A 17364-nucleotide genomic window follows, 5' to 3' on the forward strand; every position below is an offset into this window, starting at 1 on the left:
GTTCTGTACACCTGAAACTAACAATAAAAAAAAATAAATTAAAAACAAAACAAAAAAAACCAGAGTAGTACTAGAGGATAAAGAATGAAAAAAAAAACACTTGAAGACATAATTCTAAGTGAAATAAGCTAGTCACAAAAGGACAAACATTATATGATTCCACTTATGTGAGGTAATTAGAATATTCAAAATCGTACAGTCAGAAAGTAGTATGGTGGTTGCCAGGGGCTGGGGAGAGTGGGGAATAGGGTGTCATCATCTAATGAGTATGGAGTTTCAGTCTGGGGAGATGAAAAAGTTTGGAGATGGGTGGTGGTGATAGTTGCAGAACAATGTGAATGTACTTAATGCCACTAAACTGTACAATTAATAACGGTTAAGATGATAAATTTTATGGTATGTTTTTTACTACTATAATAAAAAAATGAGGTAGTGATACATGTCACAACATGAATGAACCTTGAAAATATTATGCTAAATATAAGTCACAAAACATCACATATGATCCTGTTATATGAAATGCCCAGAATAGACAAATCTCTAGAGATAGAAAATAGACCACTGGTTGCTTAGGGCTCGACGGAGAAATGAAGGGATCGGACGTAGATTCTTTCTGAGTTGATGAAAATGTTCTAAAATTGACTACGGTGATGGTTGTACATATCTATGAATATAGTTAAAAACACTGAATTGTATACTTTACGTGGGTGAATTGTATGGCATATGAATTGTGTCTCAATAAAACTGTTACTATTGTTTTCTAAAGGGCAAGGATAAGAGATTTTTTTTAAAAGAAGAATATTTCTCTCATTTCAACATATAATTACATTTACAAGAGTCAAGAAAAATCATATTTGTAGCACATATACACCGTCTGGTCTTTCCTTCTTCCAATATCATGGGAATAAAAATAAAACATTTCATCTGGAAAAAAAGAATTGCTTCATACTTAAGTTATTAATATAGATTTCATAATATATATATAATTGGCTACTTTTTTATTTTGGACTTGTGCTAAATATAGGGTTGCTATTTTTAAGGTAAATTAGATTCCTACTGAATTAGTTCTGCTTTTGGAGCTGCTATCAAGTTAACTTACCAGCAGAGTTTAAATCTCTTCAAAGTGAAAAACATACATTACTTCAAGTTTTGGTCTAAAAGCCTAAGGCAAAGGACAGAATTTGTAGAAAAATATGCAATTGATTGGAAAATGGTAAAACATCCCAGTTGTCAGCATATACAAGGGTACTGAAGGAATAAATGCCAGATACACCTTTCTGCTACACAAGCACCTAATATATCTGTATCTATATCTATATCTACATCTATATCTACATCTACATCTCTATCTATATATCTCCGTATCTCTCAGTAGAGTTCAGGACTAAACAATGGATAACTCTTCTAAGCAGTCAATATTAGAATTCATTTAATGTCTGACTAGATAATCTATCTGGGGACTCAAAGAGTACATAGTAGTGCTGCAAATTACTTCATCACATGGGACAGTTTCTCTTGCGTACATATAAATACTTATATAGATGCTAAAACACCCCTTTTTTTTGCCCATAGGTGGAGCCCAAGTATTAGCGATGAATAAACTTTGGGCATGTGATTTAAAAATGGGAGCCTCAGCCTTTAAATTTGAATGGAAACCAGGCAAACTAGATAGTATGACTGTTTTAGGTTTAGCATTTAGCAGGGAAACAACAGTGAGCAGCTGAAGCTGTGGGAACCAAAGGTTTTATTAAAAGATATAATATCAGGAAAACATGAGCGCAATTCCTTTTTCAATTGCTCCACTCCAATGAGAGCTCTATTTATAAAGAGCAAAAGATGGTTTTCCCAATATATAATTAATACAACTAACTAATATGCTTTCTTAGGAATATTTTGTCGTGGAAGTTTGCAGCTCTTCACAGTCAGAAGTAAGCCTTTGGTTGTAGAAAGTTAGGCTGTGTGCCATCAAGCTACGGTTCCACTTCCAGAGTCTGAGGAGATAATGTTTATTGTTCTACTTTTCCCCTCTCACTATATTCTCTAAGTTCTGTATAATAAAGAATGTCTTCAATTTGATGAAGATAAAAAATATGCATATTTCTAGATTCTGTGGAAGTCAGAAATCTTAAAGGCAGGGCTATGCATCACTGGGGACCCTGGGCCATATATGAGGTCTGACAATTAAGTTCGCGAACTTGCCACCATGCGCTTACATTGGCAGCACTGTACAAACAGCTCAATAAGGTTTCATAACCTTGGTATATCAGTGTCTCACAGCTGTGTTTGTGTCGACGTGTGATGGTGTTTTGCTGAGTGGCGTTCATTATTGTTGTTGCGTGTTTTTGTGTGCCATTGTGAGAATGTCTGAGCTTGAATTAGAGCAATAAACAAACATTAAATTTCTTGTTAAACTTGACAAGAGTGAAAGTGAAATCAGGGACATGTTAGTCCAAGTTTATGGGGACAATGCCATGAAGAAAACAGCAGTGTACAAATGGATTAAACATTTTCCTGAGGGAAGAGAATGCGTCACTGATGAAGAGAGGTGAGAGTGGCCAGTAATGAGCACAACTGATGAAAACATTGCAAAAATTCATTGAATTGTGCATCAAAATTGTCAGCTGACTGGGAGAAGCATAGCAGGCCAAGTTAACATTGACAGAGAAACAGAAAAATTTTAACGGAAAATCTTGACATGAGAAAGGTGTGTGCAAAAATGGTCCCAAAGGAGCTCACCGATGAACAAAAGCAAAGGAGAGCTGAAATTTGCCAAGACCTTTTGGAAAGGCAAGACGATGTTTTAGGCCGTATTATCACTGGTGATGAAACATGGATGTACCAATACGACCCTGAAACAAAGCATCAAAGTGCACAATGGAAGTCAGGCATGCTCCACGACCAAAACAGTTCCATCAGTCCAAGTCAAGAGCCAAGACGATGTTGCTAACCTTTTTAGCTATCAGGGGGATTATTCATTATGAATTTGTACCAACTAGACAAACAGTTAACCAAGTCTACTATTTGGAAGTGCTGAAAAGGCTGCATGAAAAAGTTAGATGAAAACGACTTGAACTTTCACCATCAATTCATGGTTCTTGCATCATGACCAGCTCACATGGCACTGTGAGGGACATTTTAGCCAGGAAATAAATAACTGTAATGGAACACCCTCCCTACTCACTTGATCTGGCCCCCAATGACTTCTTTCTTTACCTGAGGATAAAGGAAATATTGAAAGAAAGACATTTTGATGACATTCAGGACATCAAGGGCAATACGATGACAGCTCTAATGGCCATTCCAGAAATAGAGTTCCAAAATTGCTTTGAAGGGTGGACTAGGTGCTGGTGTCAGTGCATAGCTTCCCAAGGGGAGTACTTTGAAGGTGACTATAACGATATTCAGCAATGAGGTATTTGACACTTTTTCTAGGACGAGTTCGCGAACTTAACTGTCACACCTCGTAGTTAGTTCTAAGAAGGCTTTGGAGGAAGTCAAGGGAAACGTCTGAGTTCAGTGGTCCAGAAAATTGATTCCTTGTCCTCACTTTCACTAACCAAGATACTATCAGTTATATATTTCAGGAGTGTGGGAAGAATGTGGTAGATAACAGAAAGCTGAAAAGAACAGATACTATCCAAGACTTCCTAATATAAAACATGGATACAAGTCAGTTTGCTATTGATTATAAATCCCTCAAAAGTTTACTTACGCTACTAGAACACTTAAAAACCACCATCACAGATCTCTCTGACCTAACAGCTATCCATTGTGTTCACCAAAAGAGCTGAGAAGGCAGTCTTTACACATATACTTACTCTGGACAAATGACCACTGGTAGGAACAATATTAGCTAAGTCCAAAGGATTATGAGAAAGGTAAAGCATGTACAGGTCATTACAGCATTAAAGAAGTTTTAAATGAAGCATAACATACTTACAGAAAATTCCATGATTATTTAAAAGACACTACACATTTAATATGGTAAATGACCTCAATCCTATCCCAGTATAATTTATTCCCCACCTCTTCACTGTGACTTAGAAAGAATAACTAGATAACATTTGCTACATTATGGTCCTCACTTATGTATTACAGGCTTCACATATGTGACACAGAGAAAGATAGAATGATTTAGGGGTGAATATCCCTTTGGTGAAAACAAGTATACTAATTAATCTTTAGTTACTACAGAGTGATGTTTATGGACTACTACAATAAAATCCCTATACTTTAAAAATGCGTAGCATGTTCAAAGTGGTATTGTGTTGTGCATTTGTATTTTTCCATCTAGGGGTGCTTATTACTTGCCAATTTAATGAGTAAGGGCAAGTATTACAGTTGTTACCTCATAATATAAAAATAAGCTTTATGCAAAGTTATAGTATTTGGAATAAATACAGCAAATGTTATGATTATCAGAAATGATTAAGCCATGGTTTAGCAATACGAAAAGATGCAATAGAATTGGTAATGAATTAGTTAATCTGTGTTGTGGTTTCATGATGTAAATTTTATTCTTGAGTACTTAGCTTACATCTGTGTTATATATTCATTTCTATATATAAAATATAAAGCTTTAAAAATAACTGTAACTGTAAAAAGCATTTAACTTAATTAAAATGAAATACTTTTAGGGGAAATATTAGTTTTAAAAAATACCTAAAATGTTCTTGATGTCACAGAAAATATTCAATTGAGAGCAAGTGCTCACTCCTTTTGGTACTTGATGATGGGAACCTTGCCATACCCAGGTCAAATGAATAGGGTGTCACTGATAAATGGGTAGCACTTAGGTCCAAGGGTGAGTGAATTTGTTGGTCAGGATTTGGTACAAACAAATAAATAAACAAAATGCTCTTTCTATAGTTTGAACAATCTAAACTCTTCTTTATTGGTAGTTTCTCAATCAGTGTCTATAAACTATAATATGCTCTATTAGAAAAAAATATTTTCTTACTATAATTTCCATAATTTTGAACCACATACCCTAGTATCCTAGAAATAATTCCTAACTTTTCAACACTGGTTGGCCCTACATTAGAATATTACTATGGCTATTAAAAAAAGGAAAAGTTAATATGTAACAAGTATTTTATAAAAAGAAAAAGATATATGATGAAATAAAACTCCTAAATGGAATGCAAGAAGAAATAAATATCAAATGCACCATAATATTGACTTTGAAGTAATACTGGTGGCTTATTTTCATACTGCTAATATCAAAGTAAGGAATTATAGTCTCAAGGTTGCAACAGTATCACTGAATTATTCAGTGTTATTTCCAAATGATAAGACAAGATGTTAATACTTGATTTTTTTTTTAGCAAGTTAACCAAGGACATTGGATTCTGCAAAAAAGGAGTTTATAGAAACAGAAAATAAGATTTTTAATCATTTAAATAAATTGTTTTTGAAAAATTGGCTCAAGTTTTAAAAATTATTGCAAATCTATTCCATACTTACACACATTCAGACACATTACAAAGAGTGTTGCTGATTACCATAGAATCCTTGCATTTCTCATTTTCTTCATATGCTTTGTCTCAGAATTAAATGAAAGAAAGACTTGGATTTTCCTGGCACATAGCCCATGCTGCTTGGGGTGCTAACAGCCTGCCAGGAACTGTAAAGTGTCTGCTTTAAAAAACAGTCAAAAAGGTAACTAACTACTGCAGCACTGGATGCTCTAATGGGAAAGTTAATCAATTCAAACTTAGGGGGAAAAAAAAAAAGCTATTGCCAAGTTTTCATTCCTGGTAATTCTCTTGCTGGTACTGGCAAATCCCTTACTGTCACTTAAGTTTGTGTTTTCATTTGCACGAATTTTCTTCCCTATAGTTTGGAAAATCTTGAATACTGGGGTGTCAAAAAATTGTATACAAGTGGACACTTTGGTCAGCTTTGCTCAAGCAGTAGTTCACTCTAATCAGAAGTGTCTGGGTGCTGATGGTAACCAAATCAATTTTAATGAAATAGGTTTTTTCTATTATTAAACACAGATTATGCAAGATTTTTTTTATGTCAGTCACCACCAAGACATATTCAGAAAATATGAATACAAACTTAAGTTGGAAAAAATTTAAATAATACTTTACCTATTATAAACATAAATTATATGTTTATAATAGGTAAAGTATTATAATAGGTAAAGTATTCATCTTTTGTTATTGATATATATTATTACAATTTTAATAGTTTTTCCCATTCTTAAAATGTGTATACATTTTTTGGCACCCTCTGTATTTACATAAACTTTCATAATTCTACCAATATAAGATTAAGAATGGACAGGAATTTCTAAAAATCTGAGATCCTCCTTTGAAATTTTGAGTAAGGTTTTTTGATGCTATTCCTTTGTAGAAATTTTCTATTTTTGTTCCATTTTAACTGCAACATTTTTTCCATTGCTTATATTCAGAATCCTAACCTAATACTATTAATATAGACTATGGTACTTCAAAATAGATACTGAATAAAAAGTATTATTCAGTATAAAAGTATTATATTGTTAAATAAATTATACCAAATAAGACATATATATTTAAAATGTTAAAATATAATTAGGTACCCAAAAAAGAATGGAAAACTAAAAATATTTAAAGGCTATACCTTGTTTTAACCTCAGACATATTCAATAAAAGCTGTGTAAACTAACAAATTATATTGAAAAATTACTTCCTCCTTACTTTTTTGATGAAATATAGATTTTCTATCAAAATTTCTTAAACTGAATACCATTATAATATGCTTTATTTTTAAAGAGAGAGAATACATACATGGAAATATATAATGGTATGTATAGAAGGAAGTACGAAATAGGAAGATTCGTGTACCTGGTTGCGACACAGGGATAATTAGGCCAACATTGTAGGTTCTGACTCCTATGTGAGTGAGTTAATTTTACTCAGTTGTATAACTATAAAAATAACTGCCCCACACAAGGGGGCTTTGTGAGTACTGTGATAACAGCACATATGTGGTATGCACAATATTGGGGGGAAAGAACCACTTGAAGGCACATGTACAGAGAGCAGACTGGTAACATAATCACGATCTTTGGATATTAAGACCAGCACAATTGCCTAGAGGTTGTGATTACATATACAGACATACATATCATGAACATATATAGAGAGATTTAATAAATGTTCATATTTGAAGAATTCAGGGAGAAGTATAAAGGGAATGATATAATAAGAAACATAAATAGGATATAATAAGATGTGCATATTTTAGAGGTACAATGAGTAAATGGACTAAAGAGTAAAAGAGATGAGACTACCTGAAAGGAATTATGAATGAGTTCAAGCAGCCACATTCATGGAAAAATCTATAGCAAATCCCAGCACAGACCAATAGTCCAGGAGATATTTGTAAGTAAATGGGATCATCCTAGGTAAAGACTTACTAGACTGGAGGTAGAAACTGGAGGCAGTAATTTGGATAATAAGACTATATGCTTTCACTTGAAATATCTGAATAACTACCTCAAATCTCTACTTCAATTTTGTAAAGCTCGACCAGAGATAAACTGAAAAACAGTGAAAACTGCTGTTTAGTTAAATTTTCTAATGAGATTGGGAGCACTTGCCTGAAAGACCTGGGTGTGTGAAATGTAAATTTGATTACAACAAAATGCATAGGGATCCAGAGATTGCTCGTGTGGATCAACAAATGGGGCTGAGCCAAGGAATTCTAGCTTTGACTCTAATTTACAAGTGCTTATCCTAGGGCTATGATCTCACAATCTTCACGTGGAGAAGGGAAGGGAACCATTTACTAAATTCTAAATATGGCAGTTTAGTGAAAACTAGATGATTTACATATATTACTTCCTTTAATAGATATCTCTCAATGGCCTTATTGAGTAGATATTATTTCTATTTTTACATATGAGAGAAATAAGACTCAGAAAGTTCATGTAGCTTGCCCAAGGTCTCTCAGCCAGTTAAAAGTAAAACCAGATAAAGGGTATGTTTGATGGCAAAGCTCCTTCCAGGATATCTTACTTCTTTTTTCATTCTTTTCTGAAACCTCAGGACGAGTTAATGAATTCGTAGCATGACTTGTGAATCATATTGGCGAGAACCTCCTACTGCTTCAAATCAGGAGCTCTTGAATTTCTGCTAAGGGTAGTAATTTTGGCTGAAGAAAGCTGCCTGTCTTCAAGCAGTTATCTAACTATAAGTCAGAGACAGGGAGAAATGGTCAGTATTTTAAAAAGAGATACTTCCTTGCTTCAACCTGGGTTCTAACAGCAAAGCTTAAAGGTCCTGGACTAGAATTGCTTGCCTTTTGTAGAAAAACAAAGAACTCAGGTCAGAGATGCTGAAGTCTCTGGTCATTTAATCTTAAATAAGAAATCCTACAGCTTGTAATCTAGAATAATGCTCCTAAGAAAGCAGACTCTTTTCTATTGAAAGCGCATAGTTTTTCCATTGTTAACTGAAAGAGACTGGGAATTACAGGGAATGGTGTGAGGATATTTTAATCTGCCTTACAGTAGCTAGTACTGTACCATATGTGAAGTTGTAATTTATTCAAGTCATGCATTTTACAAGCAAAGAAAATGAATCATAAATGGTAGTCTTACAAATATTATCGTCCATTGTTATGCCAGTTATGCCTCTCACAAAAACCCAAAGGAAGGTATTTAGAACCAGTGGAGCACTTGCTCCTTACAGGCCTTGTTTGCAGGTAGGAGCTGAAAATAGCAAATACTGAAGGACAGACCAGAGACAATAGAAAATTCATCTATAGCCAAAACAGATTAAAACAAAAAAACAAACAAAAAAATCCAATACTTTATACATATATGCACATGTAGGCATTTGCTTTAGAACAATATTTTCAATATTCTGTTACGATAATCCAAGAAGTTAATAATAAATACCAAAACAATAGCTCTGGGAATGGAAAACAAGGGATGCAATCAAGAGGACACAGAAGGAACACGTACTGTAGAGGTAAGAAAAGTAAGTTTAGTATTGAGCATGTTAAATTTACTAGCAGCAGGTATAAATTTCGTGCATGAATCTGGAGCTTAGGCAAGATCTGGGCAAAAACACGAGATTTAGAAATCACTTAATAGGTGGTATCGGAAACCACTGGCATACATGAGGTTAACTGAAATGAATGTGCAAGACATGAAAAGGATCAAATTCAAAATGCTAAAGAAAGTTTATATTCAAGGAATGGACAAAGGAAGTCAAGCCTACAAAAGAGCTGATTAAAGGAGACTATTACCATATTGTTCACCTGTCTCTCTTCTGCACTATACAGTGAGATCCATGGGGCAGAAATGTTGTTTTATTCATCTTTGTGTATCCAGTACTTAACCTAGTACCTAACATCAGTAGATGTTTAATAAATATTTGTTGAACAAATTGAATTATGTTTCTATATATGGTGTTGCTTTCAAAACACCTACCTAAAGTGCCTAAGAGGGTTAATTATAACACTCTTCTTCTGTATTACAGATTGAGTTTGATCCAACTCAAAGGTTGAATGCCAATCTCACTATTATTTTTCATCATCATGGGTGGAAATAGTTGACAAGGAAGTGAACCATCCGTGAAGAGTTTGCTAACTTACAAGTGACAATTGATTTGATGAACAAATGAAGGGGAAACAAGCACATAAAGAGAAAAGAGAATCTATCTGACAGATTTTTTTTTCCTAGAGGAAATATAGAAATGGCCATTTCCAATTCTGTTTTTTCCTTAAAAGGACTGGAATTTCTGTTTAAATGTGACTTGGCATGTACTGAGATTTTTCCAAGGACTGATGTTAAGGGAAACTCCCCTGAAATTATAAGAGGCCAGGAGTGGTTAATTTATGTTTATAATAGATAAAGTATTATTTAAATTTTTTCCAACTTAAGTTTACATTCATATTTTCTGAATATGTCTTGGTGGTGATTGACATAAAAAATATCTGAATAATGTGTGTTTAATAATAGAAAAAACCTGTTTCATTGAAATTGGTTTTGAAATCAATTAATTCCTATTTCTCTACTCTAGTCAGTTTTCTAATCTTTATTTCCTTTAATGAGGAGTAACACAAAAACACAAGTTTAAGCATACTGATACTATACATATTTAAAATAATGCCAGTCAAAGATATAAAATAAGTGTAAACTATATAAAAACAATTTTTGTTTAAGTAGGGTCAGGGAACAAAGAGCTAGAATTTGGCATTAAAAATTTCACTAGTTTTAGGCCTTTTAATTTTAAAATAATTTGTTTTGTTATCTACAATTTTGTATAGATACTCACTAATGTTCACTGAAGTTATGTTATGATCAATGAATGAAGACATTTATTTGTAAAATCAATCTCTGTGTTTGTCTTTATCTGCATAACAAAAACAATTTAGAAATTGTATTTTATTCAGATTGCACGACATACAACTTTAATGCTGAATTTTCAAGAAAAGGAAGTGGTTGCCTGACCACTGCACTGTACACCTAAAGCTTAATATTATTGAATGTCAACTATAATTAACTATACATATAGTCACAGAATATGGAGTACAGCATAGGGAATAGAGTCGATAGAATTGTAACAGCTATATACGATGTCAATTGGGGGTGGGAGGTTATCACTTTGTGAGGGATGTAATGTCTAACTAGTACATTATTTTGTACACCTGAAACTAATAAAAAAAAAAATAAAGGAAAAAAAGAAAGGGAAGTGGTTGATTAAAAACAGAAAACACTAGGGAACACCACCTTTCTTTCCACAAGCTGGACTCAATGTGCTACTTACTAAACTAAGAGCAGAAAATGAGAAGATAGATGAAGCAGAAAAACTGAGATAAGACTGGTTGCTCAGTGATCCATAGATAAATTAATGTAGTTTTTACATTTTACATTTAAAAAAATATTTTCCACAAAGAAAAACATGAATATGAGACAGACTAGTTACCTTCCATTTCTGACAGATAGGACATCAGGCAGAGTTGGAGTTAACAATTTTCCTCATGCAGTGCTGATGGCTCTCTCTTTAGAGTATTGATATTTTGATGGACAGAAGAAACACAGTTGATTTTTATCCATTTTAAAAAATTTTATGAAAAAGGAAGCTTTATGGGTTTTTTACTCTGTATACCATCAAGTTGACCTTATGGTTGAATAGAACTAAGAAGTAAAAAGAATGATGATAATAACTGTGATAATGATTAATAACCTTTGTCTTTCAGGAAAACTGTATATTAATGTTCTATGAATCTTACTTGGAAAACAAATGCAAAGGTAATGGGCACACATAATAGTACCTCGGTAGTTGATGATTTCTGTCCCAAGCACCGGAGTCATCTCCAGGACTGTGATGAAGGCTTTGTCCATAGATGTTAGGGGAAAAGGAGACATGCGGTGTCTTCTAGCCACCTTGGTGATATCCACAGCACTGTGACCTAAACAGGAAGATAATTAACTAAGAATATGATGCTGGAACAGTGATTAAAAACATGGGAATGACACATATATATCAACAACTCTATTTCTTATGCCTGCAAATAAAGATTACAAGGTGAGAAATTATCTCTTGCTTCCAAAATACAGCCTGCTTTGGTGGAACTTTAAATCACATAGCAATCTTACATCATGTGCCAAAACTTGGTGAACTTTAATGGTGATATTTCCTAATCCTTTTTGAGTGTTGCTATGTGTCACAGCATTGTTCTAATTTAACTTATTAATCTTCACAACAACCTTATAGGGAGGCATCATTATTATCCTTATTTACAAATGAGGAAAGAGAGGTATAGAGAGATTATGTATCTTTGCCTCAATCACAGAACTAGTAACAGAAGAGCCACAATTCAAACCTAGGTAGCCTGGCTTCAGAGTCCATGTCCTTAACCACTATATTAAACTTTAAATACTTAATGAGCTAGTTAGTAAAATGGAATACCCAAACTTGAATTTGTTTAGGATTTCACAGGAAATTTTCTTTCCTCTGAAAAAAGTCATAGAAAATGATTATTTAGCTATTCCATACATAACCTCATTTAGTTCCATGGCATTAATGTTACCCATATACTAAAACTCCTAATTTTATATATCTAATCCCAACCTCTACCCTCAACTCTAGATTTGTATGTCACTCAAATAGCTGGTGAATAAGAATATAAGTCTCCAAACTTATAAATCATCCAACATGCACTTGGATATGTACAGTCAATTCAAACCTTATCTGTCCAAACCAAACTCTTGATTCCCTACCTTCATATCTTACCCACAAAACATGTTACTCTTGCAATTCCCCTCTCAGTAAACACCAACTCCATTCTTCCTGTTATTAGTCTAAAACCTTGGGGACATCCTTGATTTTTCTCTTTTTGTCAGAACCATATCTAAACTACCTTTGAAATATCTCTAGAATCTGATCATTATTCACCATCTCCACTACTACAATATTTGGAACTATCATTTCCTGGGAAACTGAATAGCCTCCTGACTGGTCTCCCTGCTTCTATCCCTGGGCATTTCAATTTATTCTCCACATAGCAGGCACAGTGATCCTTTTAAACTGTAAACAGTCTTGTGCTAATCTCTGTTCACAACCTTCCAACGACTTTCCATTTCACTCAGAGTAAAAGCTTTGTTATGGCTTACAAAGCCCAACATATTATGGCTCCCACTGTTCTAAGCTATTATTTTCCCCCCTTGTTAACTGTCCTCTAGCTATACTGGTTTCTTGTTTGTCCTTGAGCATGTCAAATACATTTCTTTTTAGGGTCTGGATTTACTATTTCCTCTACTTGGACCTTTCTTCCCCAGGTATTATGGCTCCATCTATCACTCATTTCTTTCATGTCTTTGCTAAAATATTACCTCATCAGAGGGCCTTTGTTAAACATCCTATATAGAATATACCTACCTTCACTCTTTATTCTCCTTACCCTGTTTCACTTTTCTACCTGAACACACACACATACACACACACGAATATGGATACCCATACACATACAATATATTGGGTTGTCGGAAAAGTCATGACGCATTTTTGCAACAAAAAACATAGAAAAAATATGTCATGACTTTTCCGACAACCTGATATAATACATATTTATATTTATTTGTTTATAGCCTTCTTCTTCTAAGTACAATGTAAGCTCCATGACAGCAACAATTTTATCTTTCTGTTCAGTGTTGTTATATCCAATACCTAGATAGTTTTTGGACACATCTTAGGCAATAAAAAAATATTTGTTGACTTAGTGAATGAATCTTCTAATGGCAACAAGTGACTTCTTAGAACATTATATCCTTATTCATAAATAACTTGGTCTGGGCTGGTCGAGTGGCTCAGTTGGTTAAGAGTTAGCTTAAGAGCACGAGCTCTGAGCAACAGTGCTACCGGTTCGATTCCCACATGGGCCAGTGATGCTGTGCCTGAGCTGAGCTGCCGTTGAGCTGCCAACAGGTGACAGGGTGGCTCAGCTGGTGAGAGCACGTGCTCCTAACAACAAGACTGCTTGTTTGATAGTGGGCTACACCCGCCAGCAACTAAGATTGAACTCGGCATCTTGAGCTGAGCTGCCACCCGGATGGCTCAGTGGATAGAGCGTGCGCTCTTAACAACAACGCTGCTGGTTTGACTCCCACATGGGATGGTGGCTACGCCCACCCGCAACTAAGGTTGAACACAGCACATTGAGCTTAGAGGCCACAAGCTGCCGAGGGAAAGCCAGATGGCGACTGGCGCCCTCCACAACAAAGACTGAAGAACAACAACTTGGCTGGTCCCCTTCCCCAATTCTCCAACACTGTTCCTCTCCCCCAATTCCCCAATAATAAATAAATAAATACATAAATAAACAAACTTGGTCTTTTCTTTGAAACCTTAAGGGTCTATTAGCCCAAAGGGTAAACAGACGAGAAGTAACTGCAAACACTGTTGCTTGGCTGTTCTCTCTCATTTTTAAATTGGAAATTGCAGTGTGAATATCTACCAGCCTGGAAAAATATTTTCCATCTTTAAAATAATTTTATATCTGTTTATATTTTTCTTATGGCACCTACCATCCTCTACCTTATGTTACAGGCATTTAAATATTAGTTTACCTATGTTAGTGAATTGTAAACTCCTTGAAGGTAGGGTCTATATCTTATTAACTTTTGTATTCTTTGCCACTTTTAGAACAGTGTTTTCCTTATATTTATAGTAGTTACTGAAGAAATACTTGAGGTGTGAATAAATAGCAAATCCTTCAAACAAAGTCAAAAGTTGGGAAGGGGAAATCAAAGGGTACTTCCTGCTCTGCCCTTTTGCTTTTCTAAGCTCTTAAATATTTATAGACTCTGCCACAGAGAGACAGCCTCAGTGAATAAATAATCCAAACTTTGATGATAGTGGGTGAATACTGGTCCCTGGCTAAACTATTTGTGTGTTATCACAGGAGCCTTCTGGATATATAATAAATTAACTGAAAGGGATATCTCAAAGGAGGAGAAGTTTAATTCTCTGGCACATTAGTGGGTAGGGGTGTGTGTGTGTGTGTGTGTGTGTGTCCGTCTGTGTGGATGTTTTCAACAAATATTTACTGAGCACTTTCTATACGCAAGAAGCTTCTTCCCATTCAAGACCCACAAAATCACACAGAGGAGTAGTCAGCTACTTCACCAATAAAGAAGGGTTAACTTGGTCCTATAAATATGAGAAAAACAGTATTTGTAACTGACCTTTTACACACAGTATAAAATTAATGAAATAGATAATAGCTGCTCTTTTTAAGTAAAAGGAACAGGTAAATAACATTAATATATCTAGTTCTGTTTCATCAAACAATATGCAGGATGGCTACTTATCCATATAAGATTCCATTCAACAAAAAATTGTAGCCAAAATAGGTTTGAAAACCATTGATCTATGTGATCCAGTACTTTCATTTTCACGTCAAAGTGGACAAACAATGCTCCGGGGAAAACACCAGGGACACACACTCAAGAGGCACCAGCATGGGCCGGCCAAGTGGCGCGATGGTTAAGAACTGGCTTGGGATGCCAGAGGACCCCAGTTCGGATCCCACATATGAGGGACAGTGACACTCCCCTCCACAGCTAAGATGCTGAACGACAGCTCAACCTGGAGCTGGGCTGCCATGAGTCGCCAGCGAAGGCGTAGGCTGTGGGTTGCCATGGGCTACTGTATGTAGCCAGCAGCCACTGTGAGCGGCCATCCAGAAGCCAGCGACTGATCTGCCTCGCCCGGGAAGAGCGCAATGATGGTGCCAACTTGGGCCAGTGAAGCAANTACAACTAGACTGAAGAACAAAAAAGACAGCAACTTGTCTCTTCCCCTTCCCCCAATTCCCCAATAAAAAAAAAAAAAAAAAAAAAAAAAGAGGCACCAGCAGCTGGAGGCCTAGGCTGAGGACACGGCAACCACATGCATGCAGGTCTGACAAGGTCAGCCCATTTTTAGAAGGCATACATTCCCAAAAGAAATCTGGTAAGCAAATAGTATGTTCCCTGGTTTGGTTTGTTTCCATTTTTAAAAGAAATACAATTTCAACTGTTTTCTGATGCTGATACCAGTCATTTATAAGAAGCTTCAAAATAAAAGCTTCAGAAAATTTAAGAAGAGTTATCTCTGAGTCCTGGTATTTCACAAGTTACAACCCCAAAGCACTTCTGTCTTGGGCCACTGAGAACTTAGTCAGGCAGGAAAAAGGATCAAGAAATGTTTTCTCCCGCATTACAACCCTCTTTTTAATTCTGAGCCTAGTACAGGAATCTGATGGAAGAGAAAAAATTTGAGGAAAAAAAAAAAAAAGGATGCATCTTGAAGGCCAGATGGGCTATAGCCTAGCATCCAATTTTCATTGAGTTGGTCCATACTTAGGCAAAAGTAGGAATTGAAGGAAAGAATAATTTTTTAAAAAGTAAGAAGGTTATAATGAAAAGAAGTTTGGGTTTTAGATAGAGAAAATATCCAAAATTTGATAGAAAGTTTGGATAGATTTTTTTTTTCTGTAAAGCAAAAACTATTCCATGGCCACAACTATATTCTGGTAGCTACCTTACAAATGAATACCAATAGTCACAAAGAGAATCTGTAGGGCATTAACGCCACTCAATACTACAAAACAAAACAAAACTAATATGTGAAAATATGTCCTACTAAGAAGATTATAGTGTTCAAGGAAATATTTATTTTAACTTACAATAGTAAAATCAGTGGGTGATGTATGGCTGTTAGTGATAATTGTAGGTAGGCTAGCTTCCTGAACAAAAATAAACTACAAAGTGCTTTAGGATATGGGATCTTTATATGGGAGTGCGAGTGGGGATGGGGAAAGGAAGTGTATACACCCTCCCCATTAGTAGCTGTCTGAATTGAGCAAAGAGTAACAGGTTGAATTATAACATCTAAATTGAGAGCATTCTTCTGCAATGGGTTTAATTTTCTGGATTACATTTGTGGGATTAAAGCGATTCTAAATTAGCCACAGATTGATGATCTAAAGATTTCTCTAATAAGCCAAGGTTTCCAGGAGTAAAACTGAATTTGTCTCTTTTATATCTTCTGACACATAAGTCTAGACATAATGTTGATTATATTAGTTCAGAATCTTTGCAGGTAAAGTACTCAAGATGTTACTGAGATTGCCTATCTTCTATGTAGCAGCTATAATCACTAAAAAGGCTATAAAAGAAGTCAGTGTAAAAACAGTACAGGTCCACTCAGGATTGCATCATCCCAGACATGTTTAAATACTAATGGTAATGACTACGAGGTACAAGCCCTTCAGAGAGACACAGAAAGTATAAATGGACTCCTTTCTACTAAGTGGAGTAAGCAAGGATCTTCCTTATGCAGTTGTAATCTTTTTCCTGTGGCAAGGCCAACCTGAAATGGAGCTTTTTATACCAATGAAATTATTTTTCCCACTTCAAATGCATCCTTTTTAAACAGCCAATTCTTAATATACAATGTCTCATCTTGGCTTGAAAATTCATTTTCTAATTTAGAAGTAAATGAAGAAAAGGTGCTTTCAGAAGAATGAACAGAATATAACAGAACCAAGATGTTTATGCAGGTTCTTCTTGATTAAATTCAAAGCCTCAAGAGGAAACTTTATTAAAAAAAAATCAGTAAGAGAGTTCCCCAATTATCTAAAGTATAAATCATTATTCAATCTTTGCATATAAAGAAAATTTCAAGAAAGAGACTTTTTCTGCTCTATTAATATTACTGCCTCTATTTCCCATGGTATTTGCATGAATACTGGGCTTGAATTCCTATACTTCCTGGATCTTCTGTACAGCAAACCACCAAAGATAATGAATAACTTTCCCAGGAAACTTAAAAGAGAGAAGATGATAGTAATTTTTCAGGTTTAATATCTATC

General features: G+C 35.0%; 1 protein-coding gene across 1 annotated transcript in view; it reads right to left on the reverse strand.

Moving 5' to 3' along the window:
• GPHN (gephyrin) overlaps window positions 1-17364 on the reverse strand; it is a 435631-nt gene that overhangs the window by 82630 nt on the left and 335637 nt on the right. Inside the window, exon 11 of the mRNA XM_019641276.1 lies at window positions 11281-11418. Coding sequence (XP_019496821.1) covers window positions 11281-11418 — 138 coding nt within the window. The remainder of the gene's footprint in view (window positions 1-11280; window positions 11419-17364) is intronic.

This window comes from Hipposideros armiger, unplaced genomic scaffold, assembly GCF_001890085.2.
Source record: "Hipposideros armiger isolate ML-2016 unplaced genomic scaffold, ASM189008v1 scaffold_59, whole genome shotgun sequence".
In the NCBI taxonomy this organism is placed as follows: Eukaryota; Metazoa; Chordata; class Mammalia; order Chiroptera; family Hipposideridae; genus Hipposideros; species Hipposideros armiger.